Source organism: Sminthopsis crassicaudata, chromosome X (genome assembly GCF_048593235.1).
Source record: "Sminthopsis crassicaudata isolate SCR6 chromosome X, ASM4859323v1, whole genome shotgun sequence".
NCBI lineage: Eukaryota > Metazoa > Chordata > Mammalia > Dasyuromorphia > Dasyuridae > Sminthopsis > Sminthopsis crassicaudata.
In genome coordinates, this window is record NC_133623.1 from 81413542 (window position 1) to 81439059 (window position 25518).

A 25518-nucleotide genomic window follows, 5' to 3' on the forward strand; every position below is an offset into this window, starting at 1 on the left:
AAATGGGGGGGGGGGGGCTGATCTAGCTTTCCACCTCTTAATCCTACTTCAGTCCTATATAAAACAGGGATCTGGAACTATTGGGCGGAGATCTCCTCCTACCCCCTTCGTTTTTTAAAGATTTCAAGCAAACCAATTCAGTTTGATTCTGTTTGGTTTAGCAGCATTTCTGAAGCACCTGCCGGGTACTAGACGCATTGTGCAGGAAAGCGAACCCCACCAAATACCCACAAAACCAAACACAAGTCAAGGACTTTGAGTCTGAAAAATTTCTCCTCCACCTTGGGCCCATCCCCTAGGCAAGACTTAAGTGCGTTGGTTGGTTTCATTGGGGGGCCAGCCTCTCCTCTGCCTTTCCTCGTCACGGCTGCCACCTTATAACCAGGGTATCGCTCTTCCTTGCAGGAAGTCGGAGAAGCCTGCGGATGTTCTCCCTGACTGAGCTCTGGACCAACATCTTGGAACTATTTCCCCGGGCGGCTATTTATGCTTTTGTGGTTTCTTCTGCAATTATAACCTTTCTCTTCTGTCTCACGTAAGGCCCTGGTTTCTATACCTCCTTAGCAGAGGCAGTCGTTAGGAGAAGATAGACTGAGGAAGGTGTGCACTGCGAGCATGAAGGGGATGCTATTTAGTGGTAGTCAAGAGCTGGGGCTGGAAGGTCAGAGAGGAAGTACCAGCCATCCACCTTTTGGATAAAAGGGCCCTAGCAAGAAAGGGGAATGGCAGCCTGCCATAGCCCCAAAGAGCCATGGAAAGTATAAGGTGGCTGCCACTGCTACTCACTGGCCACAAGATAAGTCCCCCATTCTTGGAAATGAAACCCAGTGACCGTATCTCGCCTTGAAAGTTTTCTCTTCCAAACAGGGTCTCGTGGCAGAGATTACGGTAGCCAAGGCAAGTGAGGGTGACAAAGTGATCTTAACTAAGCAAGACTTCGCAAGATGAAATTTAATAGGAATAAATGTAGAGTTTTTAAAAATCAGCCCCAAAGATACAAGATGGGACAGTTGTAGCTGGAGGGCTGTTTATCCTAAGGGGAAAAGATGCTGTAGAAGTTTGCTTGACTCTACATGTCTGTAATTTGCCGCTGCTGCTGTTGTTTATGGGGGGGAGCAGTTAGGAGGAGGAGGGTGAGAAGGATTTTTGCCGATTGCAAAAATATTTTCTTCATGACTTTATAACAGTCATTTCCACCATCCTCTTTCAAACTGAACCTTCTTTTGTTACAAAGGAAACCAACTAAGCAAAAATAGCCATTACAGAGATTTTTCTCTAGTCAATAGAGACAAGCATCAGCTGTAGTAATTCCCCACCTCTCTGATGTAAAGGAGGAAGTATGGTCTTTATGAGGACCCATGGTAACATTTGTTTTTATGGATTTCTAAGGGATCCATTCAAATTATGAAAAGCATTTGATGCTTGGGCAAGGTTCTGCACCTTCACTCCGTTTCTAATTTTCTCCCATGGCTGTCATTTTTTTCTCCATTGTTTCCCTCAGTTGTACACACCTCTTTTTAGCTCTTGTTGCATCTGTTCTAGTAATTTTAGTTGAATTTGTGCCCAAGTTATGTTGTAGCCACCGTCACCCCCACCACAGGCCCCAGAGGTTTGTATCTTGAGTGTGCCTTTTTTGATTTATTGTTTGTTTGCCCATTCTTCCGGTCTATTTCCTGACTGAACGTGATGTTGGGGCTACGTTCTGGGCACTTCTGGAAAGAAGATCTGGGCTGGTCTTGTTGCTACTTTGTTGGTATAGAGTGCTGTGTTATTTCAGAATTTTAGGGCCAATTCAGACAGGGGATGGGCAAACTTCCAAAGCTTCCAGAGTAGTCTGATGCAGGGCTCACTGCCCGCTGGTCTGACTTCTACAAGTTCCTGACCTGTGTGAGTGACCTCAGTCCCTACAGCCAGCTGGGTATACCGTTCTGCTGGTTCTCAGGGGCATGATTGTACGCTCCCTATAGGCCCTGGTTTTCCCTCTGCAGGCTGGGCTAGATACTGGAACTGATGCCCGGTTCTGTTGCTGAGGTCTGAGCCACACACAAAGCTTCTAAACTGCCGCCTTTTCTTAATATACTGCACAGGACCTCCCATTTCCCATTTTGGGCTACCGCAGAAAGAGTTGTTATAAAGATGTTTGTACATATAAATCATATTCCTCTCTTTGCGACTTTCCCCCTTGTTTTCTCATGTCTGTTTAGAAAGAAACTGTTTAATAATTTGTAGTATTGTCCTTGGTGGCTGTATTCTTTAACTTCTCTTGTATTTCTATTTTCCGAGATGTTTAAGAAGCAAATAGAAATGTTTGAAAGTCATTCTTAAATATCCATTTATTCCCTTTTTTGGCTTGCACAGAGGTCACCCCAGGCTCTCCAGGTCACATTCCAATCTCTCCAGCATTTTCTGGTGGGTGGAGATCAGCCTTGGGTTGTCAGAATTTCCTTTATATCCGAAGATCTTTCTCCTGGTTATTCAAAATAGTGGTTGTTTCTCAACGGAAGAGCTAAATTTAACCGCTCTGTGTATTGAAGTTTGCAATTTAAGTTTTGTCTTTTTCTTGGAAGCCAAGTACTCTTCTGTGTTCAGGAGTTTTGCCTTATTTCTTGCATTATGGTGTTCAAGTTTTGTTTTTTGTTTTTGTTTTTTAACTGATTTCCAAGAATTTTTGTTGTCCCTCTGCATATTATCTTTGAAATCACGATTTTTGCTCGTATGTGTGGAAACCTTGCTTTCTTTAAACATCCCTGCTTTTTGCAACTCTTCTTCCAAATGATCTCTCCCTTCCAAGTATTTGCCTTCCGATGACTAATCCTCTCTTTTGTTTCTTTGATCTGCTTTGGCACTATGGAGTCCACTTTTTCTATTCTGCCAATTATTTCTGCTGTGCCCACCATCAATTCTGCTCTCCCAATTCGTATTTCTTGCTTTAAACCAAGCAATCTGTCTCATGTGCTCTTCAGGTCTTCTGCTCTGCTTAATCCAAGTTGATTTTCTTGTCTTCAGAGATGTTAGCATTCTCCTAGATCAGATTGCTTTTCTGCTTATGTTTAATGCCTTATGTCTTTTCCCCACGGAGATCTTGGGTGATTTCAGTCTTTCTCCATTATTTTCTCCTATTTCCCATGTAACTTCTGCCCCAAAACCCATTGCTATGGGACTCTATTGATAAGACGAATGCCCTTTCCTATGTGAGGGTCAGGATGGCAGAGTTGCTGAGAGGTGGGAGAGTTCCAGCTTGCATCAGTCCCCTTCAGGATTCTCCAAGGGAGGGTGGCCTTGGAGTCCCTCTCCTCCCTCTCCCCCTGACTCTTCCAGGTCAGTCCCTTTTTGGACTCTTGAAACACCAGCTTTCTTCAGGACTCTCCAAACATTGTAGTCACTTGAGGCTCTTCTGGCTTCCAACAAAGCCAACTTCCCTTCCGTTTGCTGAAAGGAGAGTAAGACTCTGGAAAGACTTGCGAGGAAGCAGCCGTCTCCACCATGTCCCCATTCCCAGCCGGGAGGCTCCTCTTGGCTGCGACCCAGGGTCTTCCGTCTTGGTTGGGTTACCTTGCTCCCAATAGGAGTGCTCCTTAGTGTCCATTCTATATCCTCCGTGTGCCTCTCCTAATTTCTGTTTTGCTAGGATTTGGATAAAGGTGTTGCCTTGTTATTCAGTAAGTGTGCTCATCCCAGCTGTTCAGCGGGAAAGGGATCAAGCCTTGGATGGAGAACTTGGGGTTCCCCTTTCCCCCAGAAGTCTCCAAGGGAGATGGAACTCAATGGCGTCCTCCAGGAGAACAATGTATAAAGGGGAACAGAGCTGCTTGGAGCCTCTGCGAGTAGAATGGAGTAGCCTCTGGCTTCAACCTCCTGCTTGCCCTTCTGGCAGGACTGAAAGCCTCCCTTGGGGAAGGGTGGACATGGCTATTCCATCTCCTTTTGAGCCACACACAACAGCCCTGTGGGGGATCTTTCTTCCTACACTAACTTGACGACCCCTCCTTTTGATGGAGGTTGCTCTGGGGGCTGGATGGCAAAATATCTCCACTTCTTGCCATGCTGCTCATTCAGCATTTCCATGCTGTGAACCCTTCACGGTTCACCAGCCTTGCTTTCTGCCCCAAGTGATTTCTAGGACAGAGCTGGCCCTAGCTGGATGCTGGCTCTTGGCCTCAAGCGTTCTGCACGTTCCTCACCCCACCCCCACCCCCCCGTGTTGTTGGGAACTCTGCTCTTCAGGTCCAGGTCCAGCCGCACAGCCAATTCCTGCCATTTGGAGTATGGCTATTTAAGGCACTAGGCCAAGAGGTGGGGGGCCTTCTCTGCTGTTAGGTCATTGAGTTTTCACCTTGTCTGAACTGCTGGCGTCCCAGACCTTGGAGCTAGCCGAAAGGGCTCTCTCTGGTGCGCAATTCCTATTTTGGAGAATTTCGAGAGGTTCTAAGGAGCAGGGTTCTTTATCTTGTCTTCATGTGACTCCTCAGAAAGTCTCTGCTCTTAAAGAGTCTTCCAATCTGTGATTGTCAGCCCCCCCCCATCTGTGATTGTCAGCCCCCCCCCCAGGCTGGGAGCCTTCTGGAGCCAAGCAGGGAAGGCTAAGCCGCCTTCCACAAGACAGCCCTTCTAATCTCTGCAGAGAAATCTCCTTGTGTCCAATTTCTTTCTGCTGATTTCCTTTGAATTTAAATACAAGCATTTGGATGTGGGAGAAGGGATGCTACATTAGGGGAGGACTTTTTTCCTATTGCTTCCCTCTTGTCTCCAGTTTCTATCCCACAGTCTTTTTTGTTTAGTTTCCTTTTGTGTGTCTTTGAACAACTTTTCATCTCATTATCTTCTTATTCCTCAGGATTTTCATAAGAGACAGAAGCAACTAAGAACACGGCAGAAGAATTTTCAAACTTCACGGAAGAGGAGAAGTTTGATGTCTTGGATCCCCAAAGGAAACTATTAGTTTCAGGCTACAAAGCTTTTCCAATTCTCTGCATTACATTCAACATTTGACAATAAACTCCTGGGGTTTCCATTTCTTCTGGTCTTCATGGTCCGCCTGCATGAACACCACCTCGTACGTGGGCACGAGGTATGAGGCAGGCTGGACTTCCTCACAGCACTCACGGAGCTCATGGACAGGCCGGAACATCGACCATTAGGCTCCCACTTAAAAGTAAAGCCACTTTGGGGGCGATTGACCAAACACTCCCCATTTCTACAGACTTGGGTATCTCATAATAGAATGGCAAGGCACAGACTTCTTGTCCCCTCGTCCCCAGCTGCAGACACCTCCTTTCTCCAGAAAGCCTTCTACCTCTGGGAAGCCCAGGGAACTCTTGAACTTCGCAGGAAAACCCATTCTTGGGAATGCTAGCCCCTGGCCTGGCTTCAGAAAAGGAATGGGAAGGAAGTCAGGAGGTGGGGGGGCCAGCAATTCCATTCCCAGACTTGTCGGAACAGGCACAAGTCCACTTAACTATTGTTTCTGTGACCATTTGCCAGGAGGAAGGCAAACCTCTTCCTCTTCTCTCTCTCTCCCTCCCACCCCTATGGAGGTCGTCTACCTGCAAGAGAAAGTGGGAAGGGGGAGGAAGGAAAGACAACCCAAAACTTTCTGTTATAAACCAAGGGGAAAGTGTGGCTCCTCCAACCACAGTCGTCCTCTCTGGTGACCCCCAGCCTTGGAGACCAATCAGGAAAATCCCTAACTGCTCTTAGCGTGATCGTGAAAATATACTTCAATGCAAGGTGCTCCTTCTGACAAAGACCTGCACCTGCTCATCTTGTTAATTGGGGTGGGGGGGGGGGTGGGGGCGTGGGAGGGAGAAGCAGGGTGAGTAAACTTATCCCCTTACAGGCTTTCATCACTATCTTTTTATGGATTATGGGCAGTCCATGAACCCCATTTTGGCCTGTCCAGGCCTGGGGCCTTCAAGCACTTCTCAGCGACAGTGGCCAGGGGATTCTTGTCCAGGTCCACTGGTACAGATCGCTTTGAATGGCCCTTCTAGCTCAGGGGCTTTTGTATTTTGTCATAGCTCACTGCTGGAAAGGCCCTGACTGAATAAATGACTGAAAGCCAAAAACAGTATTAAGTGCCTACTATGTGCTGAGCATACACATAGGATGTTAGCCAGTCCCTATTCTCTGGGAGCTCACAACCTAATGGGAAGGCTTTAGTCAGCTGCAAAAATCCCATAGTCCTCAGGGGACAGTGGTCAAGCAGATGGCCAAGCCTTTTTGATGGGTCAGAGCTGAGGATCTACTCAAAACTGCACATGTAGCTAAGGAATGTGGAGCAATAAAACTTATCTGTTGTTCCTTATACCTTCTGGAAGACATCCTGTGTCCTTACCTAGTTGAAAAGGCACTGTGTCCTCACCTGGTTCCTCACCTTTTATAACCTTACAGGATTTTAGCTGGACTATTTGCTAACTTCCTGAGACCAGCCTGTCAACAATGTTGTAAATAAACTCTGCTGACTTTAAGAGAATCTCTTTGAGTTCTTTCAAACTATAAACCAGTGGTCCCCAAACTTTTTAAAGAGGGGGCCAGTTCACTGAGGGCCGGACTATAGTAAAACCTCACACACTGCTCTGCCCCTCAGCCCATTTGCCATAACCCAGCGGGCGCATCAACGTCCTCAGTGGGTCGCATCTGGCCTGCCGGCCGTAGTTTGAGAACCCCTGCTATAAACCATGACTCTCATATCCTTGAATTTCCTTTTAGGCTATTTCCACCCACTGATAAAGTGACATCGGTTTCTGGTGTTGAACCATTTGATAGGGCTAAGGATTTGGGTGGAAAGCATTTCCCCTTCTGGGTCTTCAGTAGCTGTGCCTGAGCCCCCTACCCCAGGAGCAGTCATATCCCAGGCTGCCCCTCCATGGGGGGCTGCTTCCCAAGAGGATGGCCATGAACACTGCATTGGACATACGGCTGTTGCCAAGGCTCTTGGTGTCGGGGTCTTGGGCTGTGGCTGTCAGAGTCCGAGGGGAGACGAATGGCGACTTAGGGAACAGGGTGGTGACTTGCTAAGGGAGAGATGGAAGACTTAGGGAACAGGGTGGTGACTTGCTTGGTCCATGCTGTCTTCCATCTCTTCCTTAGCGCGTGTCTGGTTGCTTCAGCTACTCTGTGGGTAGCAGTTGATTGGCAGTTGGCCAGGGTGGCTGGCACCATAGTTGCTGACTTTCTGGGTGAAGAGCTAGGATGGAAGTAGCACAGGGGCTGGGAGGGAGACGTTCTTCCATATTTCCACCTAGGTGGGTAAACACATTTCCAAAGCCAAAACTGTCTAGCTTTCTTTACTGTTTGCTTTGGGGGTAATCTTTCAAATTCAAGGACTTTAAAAGATTTAAAGAATCATCTGATTCAATCTCCTCACTTTCCCTCAATGGAGTAAGGATTCCCTAAATGGTACATAGAACCGATTGAGGCTCTGGAATCTTTGTAGACAAGTTCTAAAAATTTTTTTATTTGCCAGGTAATTGGGGTTAAGTGACCCATCCAGGGTCACACAGCTAGTAAGGGTTAAGTGTCTAAGGTCACTGAACTCAGGTCCTTCTGACTTCAAGGCTGGTACTCCATCCACTGCACCATCTAGCTGTCCCCAAATGGTCACCTTCTTGAGAGCCCTGGGCCATGAGCCATGTACCCCCCGCCCCTCATGGCACAGTGCAAATTGTGGTCGATTTGGAGACCCAATGGGAGCCGGGTTCAGATCCCAATTTTGCCTCTCGCTACCCAGGTGACCCTGGGCAAACCTCACATTTCCCAGAAAACAAGGAGGTCGGCTTACCTGGCTTCAGATTTCCCTTCCAGCTGGCAATCTCTGATTCAAGTTCCAGTCTCCTCCCTGAAGCTAGCAGCGGCATGACTACCAGCAGTCACTTCCCCTCGGAAAATCTGTCACTCGGCCATAAGATAATAATAGCCATGGCATAGTGCCCACCTCCCGGGGCTGTAAGCTTCAGATGAGCTAATCTGGGGAAAGTGCTCTCTGCCCAGCCCTCCTTGCAGCACCATCTTTTTTTTTTCTTAAAGCCTTTTATTTTCAAAACCTGCATGGATAATTTTTCAGCATTAACCCTTGCAAAACCTTGTGTTCTAATCGTCCCTCCCCTTCTCCCTCCCCTTCCCCCAGCTGGCAAGCAATCCAATATGTGTTAAACATGGTAAAAATGTCTGTTAAATCCAATATAGGGCCACATATTTATACGATTATCTTGCTGGCAGTAGCATCTTTATGTACAAGTTGCAGGGCAACTAAGTGCCCTGCTGAAGATAGCCACTGGCACAGTGGAGAGAATGCTGGGCCCACAGTCAGCAAGATCTGCCCTCTTGGCCCTGGTCAAGTCACCTAACCTGCATTTGCCTAAAATGAGGATTAGTATCACCATTAGCAGCTACCTCCCAGGGTTGTGGGGACCAAATGAGATAATTTCCAGAATGTGCTTAGCCCGGTGTCTGGCACAGCACAGGTGCCACCCACACATTAAGTATAATAAAAATTATCCTCGTTTAATGCTAGATGACAAATATACTTCCTGCAAATATACAAAGAAGAAGCCCATAGGCCTAGGAGTCAGGAGTTCAAGACCTGGAAAGTTGCTTGCAGTAGAACTTTAGACAGCTAGGTTCCTTTCGCCCTCCTTCCCATCTCCCTGAGTTTTCTTCACTGTCAAATGTAGGGGCTACATCACCCGGGGACTAACCTATTGCTAATGGTTGGCCCGATGACTCAGTTCCTCAGCCTCCTCCCCTCCTCTAACCCCTGTCCTACCTCTGCCAGATCCAAAGATGCTCAGATCCACAAATACAGCACCTCCATATTCAAGAGGTGAACTAGTTCCTTTATACCATTATACTCTTCCACTCTCTTGATCTCTCAGTTCTCACCTAGAGAGAGTCTCTCACCTGGGAACTAGCCACTCTCTCCTTTTTTTCCCCATCTTGACCCCCTGGTGAGGTCACCCTCTTGTCTTGAGTTCCTAACCCGCCCCACATTATTTTGCTGAATGCACCCTACCAAACCCCAGTCTTCGCTCACTCCCACCTTTCCTCCTACACATGTGCCGGGGAGCGGAGATGGAGAAAATGATGAAGTCATTCCTCCTGGGTCTATAACAAATGTGTGTTACACAACCTCAACCGTTCCCTTGAGGCTGCCAAGCAAACCTACTTTTACCTCCTTTATCTCCACAGTAGCTCTTCCAAATCTTTTCATTCCCTCCTCAAACTTCCTGCAACCTGCCACTGCCCCCTCCCTCCCCACCCCCAGCCAGCTGGGACCTTGGAGGCATTTGCTGTGAGTTCTTTCTCTCCCTTCTATATATCCCATCACTCAGAAGCCTTCTGCAACCATCTCCTCCTTCACCCCATCTCACATGATGAAATGGCCTGACTCCTTACCAAGGCTAACTCCCCCATCCGCCCCAGCAACCCCGTTCCATCCTCTCTCCTCCCCAATATTGCCTCCTCTGTCACCACAACTTTATCTCTTATCTTTAATCTCAGGCCTCCTGGCTAGGTTGTCTATAAACACGCTCCCATGACTACTCCACCCTCAAAAAGCCCTCACTAGATCTTTGTTTTACCAACAACAATTATCCTGTTATCACTTGGGTCCTACGTGGCAAACTCCTGGAGAATTCCTTTAACAATTGATATTTCCACTCTCTCTCCATCTCTCATTCTTTTTTTTTAATCTCTCTCTCTCTCTCTCTCTCTCTCTCTCTCTCTCTCTCTCTCTCTCTCTCTCTCTCTCTCTCTGTCTCTCTCTCTCTGTCTCTCTCTCTGTCTCTCTCTCTCTCTCTCTCTCTCTCTCTCTCTCTCTCTGTCTCTCTCTCTCTCTCTCTGTCTCTCTGTCTCTCTCTGTCTCTCTCTGTCTCTCTGTCTCTGTCTCTCTCTCCTTTCTCTCTCTCTCTCTCTCTCTCTCTCTCTCTCTCTCTCTCTCTCTCTCTCTCTCTGTCTCTCTGTCTCTCTTTCTCTGTGTCTCTCTCTCTCTCTCTCTCTCTCTCTCTCTCTCTCTCTCTCTCTCTCTCTCTCTCTCTCTCTCTCTCTCTTATATGTGTGAAATCATGCAAAATATATTTCCATATTAGCCATACTTAGAAAAAAGCAAGAAAAGAAAGTAAGAAAATTATACTTCAATTTGAAGTTGGGGTTGATCAATTCTCTTTCTGGAGGAGGATAGCATTTTTTCACCAGGGTCGTTTGGGTCTTTGTCACTACAAAAACAACTGCCATCCAAGGAACTGGGAAATGAGTGGACAACGAGCAATTAGGGAATGACTGGCTAAGTCATGGCATGTGAATGCAATGGGATATTATTGTTCCATAAGAACGATGAGCAGGATCACAATTGCTTCAAAGAGGAAATAACATACACACTCACTATGGATATAGAAATCTATCTTACCCTGCAGAAAAGTAGGAGGGGAGGGATAGAAGAAGTTGAGGCTGGGAGGGTGACAGAGGAGAGGGCATATTGGAGGAAGGGAGTGGTCAATAGCAAAACACTTTTGAGGAGGGACAGGGTGAAAGGAGAGAGAGAATAGAATAAATGGGGGAGAATATAATTAGCAGAAGTAAAAAGAATTTTGAAGTAAGTTTCTTTGATTAGGCCTCATTTCTTTCTTTTTTTTTTTTAAAGCTTTTTATTTTCAAAACATATGTACAGATAATTTGTCAACATTGACCCTTGCATAGCCTTGTGTTTCAGATTTTCTCTTCTTTCCCCATACCTCCTCTCCTAGATGGCAAGCAATTCAATATGTGCTAAACATGTTAAAATATATGTTCATTGCAATATGTATAAACATTTTTACAATTCCCTTGCTGCACAAGAAAAATCAGATCAAAAAGGAGAGTAAATGAGTAAGAAAACAAAATGCAAGCTTGAAACAACATCAATAGAATTATGTTGTGATCCACCCTCAGTTCCCACAGCCCTCTCTCTGAGTGCAGATGGCTCTCTTCATCACAAGATCATTGGAACTGGCATCAATCATCCCAGTATGGATGCAGCAGAATTGATCATTGTATAATCTTGCTGTTGCAAAAAGGGCTGCCACAAACATTTTGGCACATACAGGTCCCTTGCCCTTCTTTAAGATCTCTTTGGGATATAAGCCAGTAGTAGCACTGCTGGATCAAAGGGTATGCACAGTTTGATAACTTTTGGGGCATAGTTCCAAATTGCTCTCCAGAATGGCTGGATTCTTTCACAACTCCACCAACAATGTATCAGTGTCCCAGTTTTCCCACATCCTCTCCAACATTCATCATTATTTGTTCCTGTCATCTTAGCCAATCTGACAGGTGTGTAGTGGTATCTCAGAGTTGTCTTAATTTGCATTTCTCTGATCAATAGTGATTTAGAACACCTTTTCATATGACTAGAAACGGTTTTAATTTCATCTGAAAATTGTTCATATCCTTTGACCATTTATCAATTAGAGAATGGCTTGATTTCTTATAAATTTGACTCAATTATATATTTTAGAAATGGATAAGGCCTCATTTCTCAAACATAAAGGGAACTGAGTTAAATTTATAAAAAATAACCATTCCCCAATTGATAAATGATCAAAAGGCATAAATTATACCCAAAGAGCTATAAAATCATACATATGCTTTGACCTAACAATATCACTACTAGGCATGAATCCCAAAAGACTTTTTTTTTTTTTTTTAGTAAAGGAGCTATATGTACAAAAATAGTTATAGCAACTTTATTCTCAGGGCAAAAAATTGGAAACTGAGTGGATGCCCATCAATTGGGGAATGGATGAATAAATTATGGTATATGAATATTATGGAATATTATTGTTCTGTAAGAAATGACCAACAGGATGATTTCAGAAAGGCCTGGAGACTGACAGGAACTGATGCTGAGTGAAATGAGCAGCACCAGGAGTTCATTATATACTTCAACAACAATACCGTATGAGGATCAATTCTGATGGACGTGGCCCTCTTCAACAATGAGACGAACCAAATCAGCTCCAATAGAGCAGTAATGAACTGAACCAGCTACACCCAGCAAAAGAACTCTGGGAGATGACTATGAACCCCTACATAGAATTCCCAATCCCTCTATTTTTGTCCACCTGCATCTTGGATTTCCTTCACAGGCTAATTGTACACTATTTCAAAGTCCGATTCTTCTTGTGCATCAAAACAACTGTTTGGCCATGTATACATATATTGTATTTAATTTATACTCTAACATATTTAACATGTATTGGTCGAACTGCCATCTTGGGGGGGGGGAAGGAGGGGAAAAATTGTCACAAAAGATTTGACAATTGTCAATGTTGTAAAATTACCCGTGTATATATCTGGTAAATAAAAATTATTAAAATATTTTTTAAAATATATAACTATAGCTAGCTTTGATTTCTTCTGAAAACTGCCCGTTTATATTCTTTGGTAATGTATTAATTGGGGAATGGCTCTATTTTTTATAAATTTTACTCAGTTCTATATTCAGTATGTATTTGAGGAGAAACTCAAACTTTTTAAAATATTACTTTATCATTTATGGTCTTAAAACTTTGTGGAAGATACTATTGAAAAGAATGTAGGAGCAGGTCATTAGATGTTAGTGGGAGCAAGAGTATGGCCAAGAAGGGCTCCTGGGCCCCTGGAGCCACAAGGTCAAAAAAAGTTCTAGTGTGGCCGCTAGGTGGCGCCGTGGATAGAGCACCAGCCTTGAAGTCAGGAGGACCAGAGTTCAAATCTGGTCTCTGACACTTAACACTACCTAGCTGTGTGACCCTGGGCAAGTCACTTAACCCCAGCCTCAGGGTTGGAAGGGGGGGGGAAGTACTAGTGCTCTCTCTGCTTTGGAATTTGGACCAGAACCCCTGGTCCCTTGTGACTGAGCTCCAGCACTTCTCTCTGATGTGAAACTGTGATCAGACCTATATAAGGGTTATCAGCACCATCTGTACCCACTGCCAGCAAAAGATCTCCTGTCATCTCTTTCTGTCCAGTTGCTTGACCCCCCCTTGGTTGAGAGCTCCCAAAGTTGGTGCTGTTGTTGCTGCAACTATTGCTGTGCTTGTATGTGATGCAAACTTTTCCTGCTGACCGCCTGCAGTTTCTAGGCTGGAAAAATGCCTCACCCGAACTCCAAAGTTTGATTTGAGGCATTATTTTAAAATGATTTCGAGAGAAATGTTGAGAGACTTCAGCTGGGTTGCCTCTGATCTGCCATCTTGGCCCTGGCTTCTTTTAACCTGGCTTTTGACCTCATCATTTCACTAAAAATGCTCTCTCTAAAGTTCCTGATGATAAAAGCTTCATTTCTTAGTTGCTAAATCCATCGGCCTCATTTTCCTTGGGCTCTCTGCAGCTCTGGCCTGCTGACCGTTCTCCGTCCTGGATGGTCTCATTTCTCTCGGTTTTGGGACACCCTCTCTCCTGGTCCTCCTCCTCCCTCTCTGACTGCTCCTCCTCCGTCTCCTTTGTTGGATTCTTCCCCAAATCATGCCCTGTAAGTGGAGGAGTCCCTTAGGGTTCTGGACTTCTGGCTCCATACTTCTTCACTTGGGGATTTCATCAGCGCCCGTGGATCTAATTACATCTCTCTGCTCATGGTTTCCTAACGTACCAATCTCTCCCCAGACCTCGAGTCCTGCATCTCCAATTGCTTTTCCGATATCTCGAACTAGATATGTGGTGATCATCTGGAACGCGACACCATCTCAAGTAAACGCTTCTTTCCCCTTGAATGCTTCGGGAGAGGATCCTTGCAGACCTCCGTGCTGCTGTTGAGGGCACCACCATCCTCCCTGGGCTGGGGCCCCTCAGAGTGTGACTGCCAAAGGCTCCCCCCTTGGGCGTCTTCCTCAGTTCTTCACTCCACGTCCCTGTTCCTCCCCCTCACCTAAGGTGTTGCCAGTTTCCCCATTTCACCTTTGCAAAGTCCCGAATTTGCCTCCTTTTCTCCTGTGACGTTGCTACCCCCCTGGTGCAGGCTCTCATTACCACACTCCTCCTTTAGCTCTGCCTGCCTCAAGTCTCCCCCCACTTCAATCCGTCCTCCATGCGGTGATTTTCCTAAAGCTCAGTCTGATCGTCCCGCTATTCAATAAATTCTAGCGGCCTCCCATCACCTTCGTGATCAAACTCCCCCCTCCCCATGCACTCTGTGAGTGACTCTGGCCTCTTGGCTGTTTCCTGAACAAGATGTTCCATCTCCTGACTCCAAGCATTTTTTCTCTGGCTGTCGCCGGTGCCTGGAGTGCTCTCCCTCTTTTACTGCAATCATCACGTGCTTGGCTTCACCAAATGCCCATCTTTTGCAGGAAGTCTTTCCCAACATCCTTTAGGCTTCGTGCCTTTTCTCTTCATAGTTCCCTATAATGGCTTGTGTGTGGATTTTCATTTGCTTGGTGTCTCCCGGATCTACATCGTGGACCCCTTGAGAGCAGGGACTGTCTGTTGCCTTTCTTTGTACCTCCGGGGCTTCGAGCGAGGCACGTAGCGGCTGCTTCATACACACTGACTGAGGCGGGGCCCTTTCAGCCATGTGCCCTTCTGGATTCTTAGTCCTGCTTATGAATCTGCACTTGTTGGATTGGCATTCGCCTTTAGCGACCGTCCTTTTTTACGGAGTACTGCGAGCGGTTCTGGGGGAGGTTCCATGGCCCCTCGGTGGTCAGCTCGGGGATTTCAGACGTCCCGAAATTGGCAGTGTGCAGCCTCGCATTCAGCGGTGCCCCCCAGCGGACATGACCTGAGAGGGCACGGCTGCCAGCCACCTAATGCCCTTTGGACAACAGTCTTGGGAATCCCCCCCCCTCCCACTTCAGTGAATTTTCTTTCCTCATATTTGGCTTAAGCAAGTATTTCCTTTTTTATTGAAGCTTTTTATTTTCAAAGCAGATGTAAAACTAACTTTTCACCATTGACCCTTGTGAAACCTTGTGTTCCAAGCCTTTCTTTTCCCCTGCCTCCTCCCCTACATGGCAAGTAATCCAATACGTGGTAAACCTGGCCAGGCTATGCCATCCAGTGTGCCTATCCACATTTCTGTTTCTTGCAGCACGAGAAAAATGAGATCAAATAGGGAAAAAATGAGAAAGCCAAATAAAATTCGAGGGAACAGCAGCACAAGAAGTGAAGATGCTGTCGTGGTCCACCTGCGGTTCCCAAGACCTCTGCATCCCAAGAGCGTGGGGAGTGGCCTGGAGAAGAGCCACGTCTGTCCCAAGTGACCCTCCTGGCGTCTGAGCAAGGATTTCCTAGGCATGTGTGCGTGCACCCGCACTTTGCTGGAGATTTTCACCGAGAATGGCAGGAAGAGAGGTTGGGGAAAAGAGATAGAGGAAAGGGGGATGGGGGAAAGGGAAGTAGGGGTGAGGGAATAGAGGAAAGGAAATGGGGGAAAGGGGATGGGGGAAAGGGAAGTAGGGGTGAGGGAATAGAGGAAAGGGGGATGGGGGAAAGGGAAGTAGGGGTGAGGGAATAGAGGAAAGGGGGATGGGGGAAAGGGAAGTAGGGGTGAGGGAATAGAGGAAAGGAAATGGGGGAAAGGGGATAGGGGAAAGGGAAGTAGGGGTGAGGGAATAGAGGAAAGGAAAATTAGGGGTAGAGGGAAAGAGATACAGGGGAAAGGGCGCAGAGGAAAGGAAATGGGGGAAAGGGGACAGGGGAAAGCTTGGCCTGGAGGTTTCACTCCCTGAAACGGCCGGTGTGGGCTCGATTAGAGGCGGGACTGGGGGAGCCGGCCGGTGGCCTCCGCCTAACCCGTTCCTGCTCTGCTCCCCAAAGCCATTCTCTGGGCTCATCTCCCCGGCCCGGGCACCCGGCAGAGGGGCGAGAAGCCGGCAGCCCGGAGAAGGCTGGGGGGGGGGGCAGGGGCCGGGGCTCGGCCTGGAAGGCGGGGTGGTGCCTGCGGCGCAGGCTCCCCTCCGCATCTTTCGGAGCCGCAGGGTGCTCGGCGGCCTGGGTCGGGCCAGCCCGGGGTGACGTGGCCTCTCCCGGGCTCGGCGCGGCCGGCGGAGAGGCCCGGAGGCGGGGCCTCCGCAGCGGGGGCGGAGCGGTGGGAGCGGGGTGCTCCGCAGGCTGCCGGCCCCCCGTCGGCGTCGGCGGCGCCGTGGCTCCTCCTCCTTCCCGCGCCCCCGCCTCCTCCGCCCTGCTCCCTGTGCGCGAAGCTCTCGCTCAGTCTGTCTCCAGATCGCTGTCGCTCTCCCCGCTCGCGCCAGCCTCCCTCCATCTCCCTCCCGGGCTCATCTCGCTCTCCCCTTGGGCTCGCCGAGCTCCCGGCTGTTGCCTGGCGGCGGCGGCGGCGGCGGCCGCAGCGGCGTCCGGTCAGGCAGGCGCTCAGTGCCCCGCCGCATCTCCAGCGGTGCCAGGCTCCCGGCAAGCTCCGGGCAGATTCGCTCTTGGCCCGAGATGACGCTCAAGTCGAGCCGGAGCGAGAGCGTGAGCAGCATGCGGACGGCCCTGTCCGACCTCTACCTGGAGCACTTGCTGCAGCACCGCACCAAGCCCGAGGTGAGCGGGCCACCGCGGGAAGCTTGGAGGCTGCCGGGCGGCTTGGGGGCGGGGGCTTCGGGCCGGGGTCGTGCAGGGAGCCGAAGCCTCTCGGCCTGGCCCCGCGGGGCATCGTGGGACCTCCGGGGCGCAGGCCAGACGCCCGAGGCACCCCGTGCGTGGCGGAGGCCCTGGCCTAATGGCTTTCTACCCGTTTTTAGGGCGGTAACGGAGCGCGCTGGGGAACTCCAAGCCGGAGGACGGCGGGGGCCCCGGGACACGATGAGAGGGCGCCCCGTGGAGAAGGGGCTGCGGGGCGCCTGGGGGAGGGGGCGGTGAAGAGAAGCCTGCACTTGAGACGGCTGGGGGCGCCCGCGGGGGAGGAGGGGCGTGTTCCGTAGCTTCTTTAGTGGTGCGGCTGTTCCCAGCACTCGGGGCTGCTGTCTGCACTTAGAAGCTTGTGGCGGCGGGGTTGGGGGGAGAGGAAAAAGGGGAAGGGGGTGAGGGATGATGAAGGGAAAGAAAAGGAAGAGTCGGAGATTCTCCCTACCCCCCCCACTTCCGCAGTCACGATGCCCCCTCCCTTCCCCATCCCCACCCCCACTCCTCTGGGCTCCGACCTCTGACAAGCTTTTCTTCCTCTCGAGGCTGGATGGCAGTTGTGGGAGTGTGGGGCGCCCCCCCCCCGGGAAGTGCCCCGCGGTAGCACAAATAGAGGAGAGTCAAGGGTCCCCGTTCAGCTTCCCGTTTCTCCAGATGAAGCAAACAGGATTGAGTTTTCCCAAAAGTGGGTCTACCTTGCTGCCTGGATTCGGAGAGTGTGACCTGGGTGTAGACAACCTCCGCGGAGGCTGCCCCCTCCCCACAGCCAGCCAGGCGCGGCGCCTGAAGGTTCACGTGGCCCGCTCGAAGGAAGGGCGGCCGCCTGTTCCCTCCAGGACTCTGCTCCCGAGCAGGCAGAGAAAAGTCTGGGTGTCCCTGCCTCAGAATGGCAGGCTCAGGGAGGAGCGCCCCAGCCAGACGCCGCTGGGGACAGAAAGGAATTTGGAAGAGGAGGGAGGGTAAGGCCCGCCATGGGGAAGCCCTTGGCAGTGGTTAAGAGTGGCCGGGGCTCTTTGTGACCTTGGAAGCGACAGGATGAGGTCTCTGTGCTGGCCAGGGCCCCCAAAACGCCATAACCCCATGGGACCCCCAAACCACCAGCCCCAACTCCAGTTTGTACCGTAGTGGAGAGAACAGCATTCTAGAGAATGGCCGGCTTCAGTTGTACAAGCTAGAAGAGGAGCTCAGGAGCCATTTTAGTCAATCTCAGTTAAGATGAGAGGAAACTGAGGCCTAAGGTCCCACAGGCAGCAAAGAACCGCCGAACCACAAGCCATTCCTCCCGCCCCACAGATTTTATAGACTTTAAAGGCCTTGAGTCCTGGTGGCAGAGCTCAAGGGCCAATTCCTTCATTTGATAGAGGAGGAAATGGAGACCTGGGGGAATTATTTCCCATTCTCTCCTGCGGTTTTCCTTCAGGATTTTTAAAAAGTAAAGGTCAGAACCAAACAAAGATCCATCCTTTCCCTTTTCTCTCCTTTCATTGAAAAAGAAAAACAAAATCTGCATGACAGACAAGTATGGTCAAGCAAAACCAAATGAGACAATCTGTGCTTTGAGACCATCACCTGTTAGGATTTCCTCAGAATTTTCCTGGGCGAGGAAGTTTATTGCTTTTGAGCTTTATTTTCCAGGACAAGTGATATTCCCATTTTATAGATGAGAGAATTGAGGCACTAGGAGAATGTGACGTGGCACTTTGTAGCTGGCATTGTTGTTCTCTTTAACAATTCTGAGGTGGCTTGTGTAAGTAGCATTAGCTCGCCCTCCCCACCCCTGGGTTTTTTTTTTCTTTTTTTTTTTGAGTGGAGACTGATGCTCAGAGCAATTCAATGACTTCTCTGAAGGTCATAGAGGGGGCACAGGGTCCAGCTAAGCCTCCAGCCTCTTTGAACTCTAAAGCCATTGATTTCCCCCACTGACCTCAGCTTGAGCTTCCCCACTGATGGAAAGAAAGTTCACTACGGAATTGAGCGATGGCTTTCATTTTCAGACAGCCTTGTGGGATGTTTTTCCACAAATTGAGGCCAAGTCTGTTGCCTCCACATAGCTTCTAATCACTGGCCTGGCTCTGACCCTCCCAGCTTCTCCCATGATGCTTGTCTCTCCTAACCACATACTCCCTTGTAGGGTAAGCATTCTCTGTCCTTGCACAGATTTGCAGATAACTTTGAGTCCCCTCATCAGCCACCTCTTTCTAAAAGGTGACATTTCAAAGGACCCATGTGTGTGAAAAATTTGTGGCAGCCCTCTTTGGAGTGGCCAGAAACTGGAAGATGAATGGATGTCCATCAGTTGGAGAATGGTTGGGTAAATTATGGTATATGATGGTTATGGAATATTATCGTTCTGTAAGAGACGATCAGGAGGGTTTTAGAGAGGCCTGGAGAGACTGACATGAACCGATGCTCGGTGAAATGAACAGAACCAAGAGAACATTGTAGCCAGCAGCAAGACTATGTGATGATCAGCTATGAGGGACTTGGCTCTTTTTTTTTTCTTCATTTTGCAAAGTTGATTGGGATTGCTTTGGGTGGACTTGGCTCTTTTCAACAATGAAGTGATTCAAGGCAATTCCAGTAGATTTGGGATGGAAAATGCCATTGGCATCCAGAGAGAGCACTGTGGACACTGAATGTGCTTTGAAGCCTAAGATTTTCACCTTTCTGTTGTTGATTGTTTGCTTTTTCTTTCTTGTATTTTCTTCCCTTCCTCTTTGGCCTGATTTCTCTTGTACAACATGGCAGATATAGAAATACACTTAAAAGACTTGCACATATATAATCCGTATCAGGTTGCTTGCTGTCTCGGGGAGGGGGAAGGTAAGGGAGAGGGAAAAAATTTGGAGCACAAACTCTTACAAAAATGAATGTTGAAAACGATCTACCTCTATTTGGAAAAAGAAAACATTATTTTAAAACTTGAAAAGGTAGGAGGGAATGCCACAAGAGAGATTAGAGTGGAGCGGCTCCCTCCTTGGTTCCGGACCTAGGTCACTGGCTTGATGTCATGTGACTAGAACTCGGGCCCCAGTGGCCTGGCCCTTCTTGGCTGGGCTTGGGCTTGGCCGGCATGTTGCATACTGTAAGGCTCACTAAAGCTTTTGGGGAGAGCCTTCCCAGAGCTCTTGCCAACACCTCGTCACAGGCCAGGGAACAGATGGACCCAAAGCGGGGCAGCAGCCTTGGAAGGGGCTCGTGCCGTCCTTCCGGACTCCTGGGCTTTGGGTGCCGCCTTTCGCTCCCGGCGGGCCCTGTGTGTCCGCTGCCCAGGAATGGCCACATTGAAAGGTCATTGATTTAGTGAGATTTCCTTCAGCCCGGGAAAGGGAGATGACCTCCAGCTTTGTGTGCATCCTTTCTGCTTCTCTGGGGGGGCTTCTGTCCTCTGGGTACCGAGAGGAGGAGGGTGGAAATGAATGAGCCCCTCCCCTTCAGGCCCTCTCTCCTCCCCCCCCCCGGGGGGTGACTAGCCCTAGGCTGGGGGGGGGGGGAAGGTGGATGGTGCAGTGGATAAGCACTGCAGGCACAAGGACCTGAGTTTCAAATCATGGCCTCCTATCAGCTGTGCGCCTAGGCCGAGTCCTTCCCTTCGTTTGCCTTGCAGGAAAACAAAGGCCTTGGCTGCTGGACGGGTGAAATGGGTTAGAACCCTGTGCCTGCTGCCTGGCCAGATCACGGGGCCAGAACGGGCTTGCAAAGTGAATGGAGCCCCATGGCTTGGTAGGACGGGATCAGCGGGGCGGGGAGGGATGGCAGGGGGCATTCTGGGCTCTCCTGGCCTGGGCTTAAAGTTAGAGTTTGGAGATTTTGCAGTGTTAGGCTCCTCCTCAGGCTAGGGCTCGGGCTGGGCCCAGAGGAAAGAATTCGCACTCCAGCTTTGTTCACCTTTGGCCAGCCCTTTTCCCAGCAGCCACCAGACGGCTGAGGCTGCTCCTTTTCTCCCGGAAAGCGAGCTAGGCCTCTTTGTAATGGAAAGCACAGAAATGGCCCGGAGCAAGTTAGAGTGCTCGGTGTTCCGGGCCCCTTTTTATGGCCCCAGAGGTGGCCCTGCCCTGGCCTATCACTTTAGGACTTTTCTCCTTTCTCGGAGGTGACCGGTTCTCTCCCAAGCCCCCAGGGCTGTGTGGGTCAGACTTTGCTCCGTCCTGGAGATGGCAAATGTAGATAGGCACGTTAAGAAATGTTAAGTACTTGTTTTTGACTTGTTTGTTCAGATCTTTGCTTGTTTAGATCCCAGTCAATAGTCATTAACGTGTATTAACCGCCTACTTTGTGGCACGCCCCCATTTACTGGCTGAGAAACTTGGGTTGTGGGCCTGCGGTCTGGCTGCCGCTCTGCCTCCCGCCAGACCTCGCGCTTGCCGCATTTTTGATGCCCTTTTTCTGTTCGGTAAAACAAAGCTAGTGACCTTTGGCTGTCCTGGCTGTGAGATGGGTCTCAATCATTCAAAGACTGCTCTGGAAACTATGGCTGTTCCTTCTTTCTCTCTCCCCCAGATTGCTCTGTATCCTCTTCCTTCTCTTGGGCAAGCTTCCCAGAGGAAGGACCATTTCGTTTCTGTCTTTAGCGCCTGTGCCCAGAGAGCCACTGGGACTTAGGTGCTGGGGTCACCTCGCTCACGGGGGACTTGAACCTAGGACCCCTAGACCCCGAGGCCGGCTACCCTAGGCTTCACTGCCCCTGTCCTGGCAGGCACTGGCTGAATCTCCTTTGGGAACGGTGCTGGTTTTGAATTGTAAGTTTACCCTGCTTTATGAATCATGTTGGGAGAGAAACAAAAAGCAGACAAAAGAAGCCCGCGCACAGCATGTGTTGACTAACATTCGGCCTCCTTAGCTCTTTTTCGGAATGCAGAGGCCATTTTTTGTCCAGAGTTGGTTAGGAGTGCCTGGGATCCCTGAAGAACCAAGCTTTTCCTAGTGGATCATGGCACATTTTGCTGTTATTGTGTACAGCGCATTCTCGGTTCTGCTCGTTTTGCTCAGCATCAGTTCGCGGAAATCTTTCCAGGCCTTTCTATAATCAGCTTGCTCATCATTTTCATAGAGCACGACTATTCCCGTGGGTCCTTTTCCCTCCTTGGTGATTTCCTCGGGATGTGGAGCCAGTAACGGCACTGCTGGGGCAAAGGGCAGGCACCGGGTGATAGGCCTCTGGGCAAAGTCCCAGATTGCTCTCCAGCATGGGCGGATACTGCACAACTCCACCCACAATGCCTCAGTGTCCCGATTTTCCCACCAGGGGTTGGTGTTGAAAAGAAGGCAGCAGCCAGGGAATGGCTTCCTAGAATGGAGGCGGGAGGAGAATGGGAACCTGCCAGCATGTCTCGTGTCCCGTTGTGTCAAGCACTGCAGTCCGCGCTGAGGATGCCACCCAACGGCCTGGTTTTCAAGGAGCTTGGCTTAGGGCCTTAATGTTTATTGAATTGAATTGAGAGATAACCTGTAGGTGCCTACAGAACAAAGGAAAGTCTGTTCCAATAGTGAGGGCGGGCTTTGGAAGACAGGGGCCCCCTCAAGAGACTGACCCCAACACAGATGGGTGTGGTTCAGCCTCTCCCGTGGGACCCAAAGCCAGTCAGTCAGCAGGAGAGCCATTTGCCAGGCATTTGCCCCGACTCAGTCAAGTGAAGTTGGCATCGTTCTGGCAGCCTCCGTGTCGATTTGTCACGTGTTCTGAGCCATCAGGAAGCATCTGCTGGATTCTAGTTGTCTCGGGGAGGAGAAGTGAGAAATCCTCCCTCGAGCCCAGGAGACACTGTGCTCTCACTTCCTCTTTTCCTAATACCAATCCTTGCCAAACCCCAGGGACCTGCAGGAGAGCTGGGCTTTTTTGCTTTTGGAGAACTTCTCTGAGCCTCACTTTACTTGACTCTAACAAAGGGAGGGGTAATAATGCTTCCATTGCCTCCCTCAGAGGCTTGTTTCAAAGAAGGGACTTTGTAAACAGTACTTTTCAGCAAAAAGAAATGTTTTTCTTTGCTACCATTTTATTGAACTTTTTTTTTTCTCAATAATTTCCCCAAATGGATAGAAAGATAGTTTTCGACATTTTGTAAGACTTTGTGTTCCAAATTTTTCTCCTTCCCGCCTTTCCTCTTCCCCCTGCACCCCCCAATGAAAAAAGGGAAGTGCATTCTAACAAAGCAAAGCCACCCATTGAATGGCTGGGCCCTGGAAGGTCTGTCTTTCTCACTGTGCACCTTGCCAGCAGCTGGGGCTGCCATTGGTCAGGGTGCATTCATTAGTTTGTATCCTTTTGTTGTGCCTCAGTTAGTGTTTTGCCTGGGAGAGTCCCTCTTTCTCTTCAGCCCTTTCCCCATTAACCTTAATGGACACTTCTTTTTCCTTTTAATCTCACCCTTCAGGGTTTCGAAACCCAAAAGTTGGTTTTACTTTGAGTCTTTCCCTCCTTCTATCCCATCCCTGAAGATTTCCAGGTTGAATTTGATGTATGGGTTCAATTTGTGTATTTCATAGAAGTGAGATTGCTCTGATGCTGCCCCCACCCTCCAGGTAGAGCCATAAAAGGGGGAGTATGGGCCCCGTATGTATAGTGAGACTCTTCATGTGTAGAAAAGATGCCGTTCTTTGGTGGCTCAAAGGGAGGCAGATCTCAGCCAAGGGGAAATTCCCTGCGGTCCAGTGTGGCAGGCTGGGAATGGGGATATGATGAAGACTTCTGGCTCCTCAAGGCTGCCCAGTCTCTCCCTTCAGCAACCTGAAGGGAGGTTCACGTGGTTCACCTTCTCTCTCCAAACTGGAAGCCAACTCAGCACTAAGAAATCAGCAGACATCTTTTCGCTTCTTCTCTTTTTTCCTTTCAAACCATCCAAAACAGAAGCACGAAAGCAAGAATAGGGATCATTTTTTGGTTTCAAACATGGAAAATTTTATTTTATTTATTTTTTTATTATAGCTTTTGATTTACCAGATCTATGCACGGGGGATTTTTCAGCATTGATAACTGCCAAACCTTTTGTTCCAATTTTTCCCCTCCTTTCCCCCCCCCAGATGGCAGGTTGACCCATACATGTTACATATGTTAACGTATAAGTTAAATACAATATATGTATACATGACCAAACAGTTGTTTACAACTGACAACTGCCAAGGCTTTTGTCCCCATTTTTCCCCTCCTTCCCCCAACCCCCCTTCACCAGATGGCAGCTTAACCCATACATGGTAAATATGTTAGAATATAAATTACATACAATATATGTATACTTTTCCAAAGAGTTGTTTTGCTGTACAGAAAGAGTCGGACTTTGAAATAGTGGACCATTAGCCTGTGAAGGAAATCCAAAATGCAGGCGGACAAAACTAGAGGGATTGGGAATTCTATGTAGCGGTTCATAGTCATCTCCCAGAGTTCTTTTGCTGGGCGTAGCTGGTTCAGTTCATTACTGCTCATAAATAGGGATAATTAAAAGCGAATCAGGGAGACTACATTTTGCTCAAAGGCACCATAGACAATGAAGTAATATCAAAAACTTTTGCAGCAAATTTCTCTGATAAATGCCTGATTTCTCAACTATGAATTGTGTCTAGAACTAAGTCAAATTTGTAACAACAAGAAAAAAGAGCCATTCCCCAGTTGATAGTCAAGAGGTAAAAACAGGCAGGGTTTTTTTTTTTTCTTTTTTAGGAAATCTTCAGAAGAAATCAAAGCTATCTAATTTGTTGTCAAGTCATGTCTGATTCTTCATGACCCCATGCTGTGGCATATCAGCTCCTTCCGCATGCACTATCTCTCAAAAGTCCGTCCAAGCTCACATTCACTACTTCCATGGCATTTTCCTCTACTTTCACTCCTTCCCCAAATCAGGGTCTTTTCCATTGAGTTCTGTCTTATCACATGTCCAGAGTATTTAAGCCACAGCTGCAGTATTTGATCTTCCAATGAATAATCAGTTGATTTCTTTAAGTTGGGAATGATTTGAGCTTCTTGGAGTCCAAGGGACTCTTAAAAGTCTTCTCTAGCATTGTAATTCTGAAACATCAATTATATTGCACTCAGATTTCATCAGAGTCCAACTCTTGCAGCCATATATTACTGTTGGAAAACCTATAGCTTTGGCTATGTGGACTTTTGCTGGCAAGGTGACATCTCTGCTTTTTAGTATGCTATCCAGACTTACCATAGCTTTCCTTCCTAACAGCAAGCATCTTATAATTTAATGGCTGCATTTGCCATCTGCAGTGATCTTTGAGCCCAAGAATATAAAATCTGACACAGTTTCTATTTCTTCTCCCTCTGTTTGCCAGAAAAGATAGGACCAGTTGCCAGGATCTTCATTTTTTTGATGTTAAGCTTTGTCAACTTGTACATTCTTTCTCTTCTTTCACCTTCATTAAGAAGATTTTTAATTCCTCCTCATTTTCTGCCATGAGAGTGATATCACCTGTCCATCTGAGATTGCTGATAGTTCTCCCAGAAGCCTTAATTCTAGCTTGGATTCCTCCAGCCTGGCATTTCACATGGTGTACTCTGCTTATAAGTTAAATAAATAGGGTGATCACATATAGCCTTATCGTATTCCTTTTCCAATCTTCAACCAATCATTTGTTCCATGTACTGTTCTACCTGTTCTTCTTGGCTTGCACAGATTCCTTAGGAGACAAGTCAAATGATCTGTACTCCTATCTCTTTGAAGACTTGCCACATTTTGTTGTGATCCAATCAAAGGCTAGATCAAAGCTGTAGTCAAAGATTGACTACAAAGTATAGTTAATGAAGCAGTGGTAGATGTTTTTCTGGGACTCTCTTGCTTTCTCCATAATCTGGCAAATGTTACTGATTTGATCTCTAGGTCCTTTCACTCTTTAAAAAGCAGCCTTCTCTTCTGGTAATTCTCTGTTCACATATTGCTGAAATCTAGTTTGCAGAATCTTAAATGTAACTTGCTGGCATGGGAAATGGGTGCAAATTCAGTAATT

The 25518-nt window shown here is 48.3% G+C and overlaps 1 protein-coding gene across 2 annotated transcripts in view; it reads left to right on the top strand.

The window, feature by feature from the left end:
* Positions 1-16147: 16147 nt before the first annotated feature.
* The window catches only part of MPP1 (MAGUK p55 scaffold protein 1), a 69113-nt gene continuing 59742 nt past the window's right edge, over positions 16148-25518 (top strand). The window contains exon 1 of one of the 2 annotated variants that reach the window (XM_074277776.1): positions 16148-16494. In XM_074277776.1, the coding sequence (XP_074133877.1) occupies positions 16393-16494 (102 nt within the window). In that variant the 5' untranslated portion in view covers positions 16148-16392. Of the gene's footprint in view, positions 16495-21818; positions 22393-25518 lie in introns of those variants that run through there. The other variant, XM_074277777.1, reaches the window with a different exon arrangement.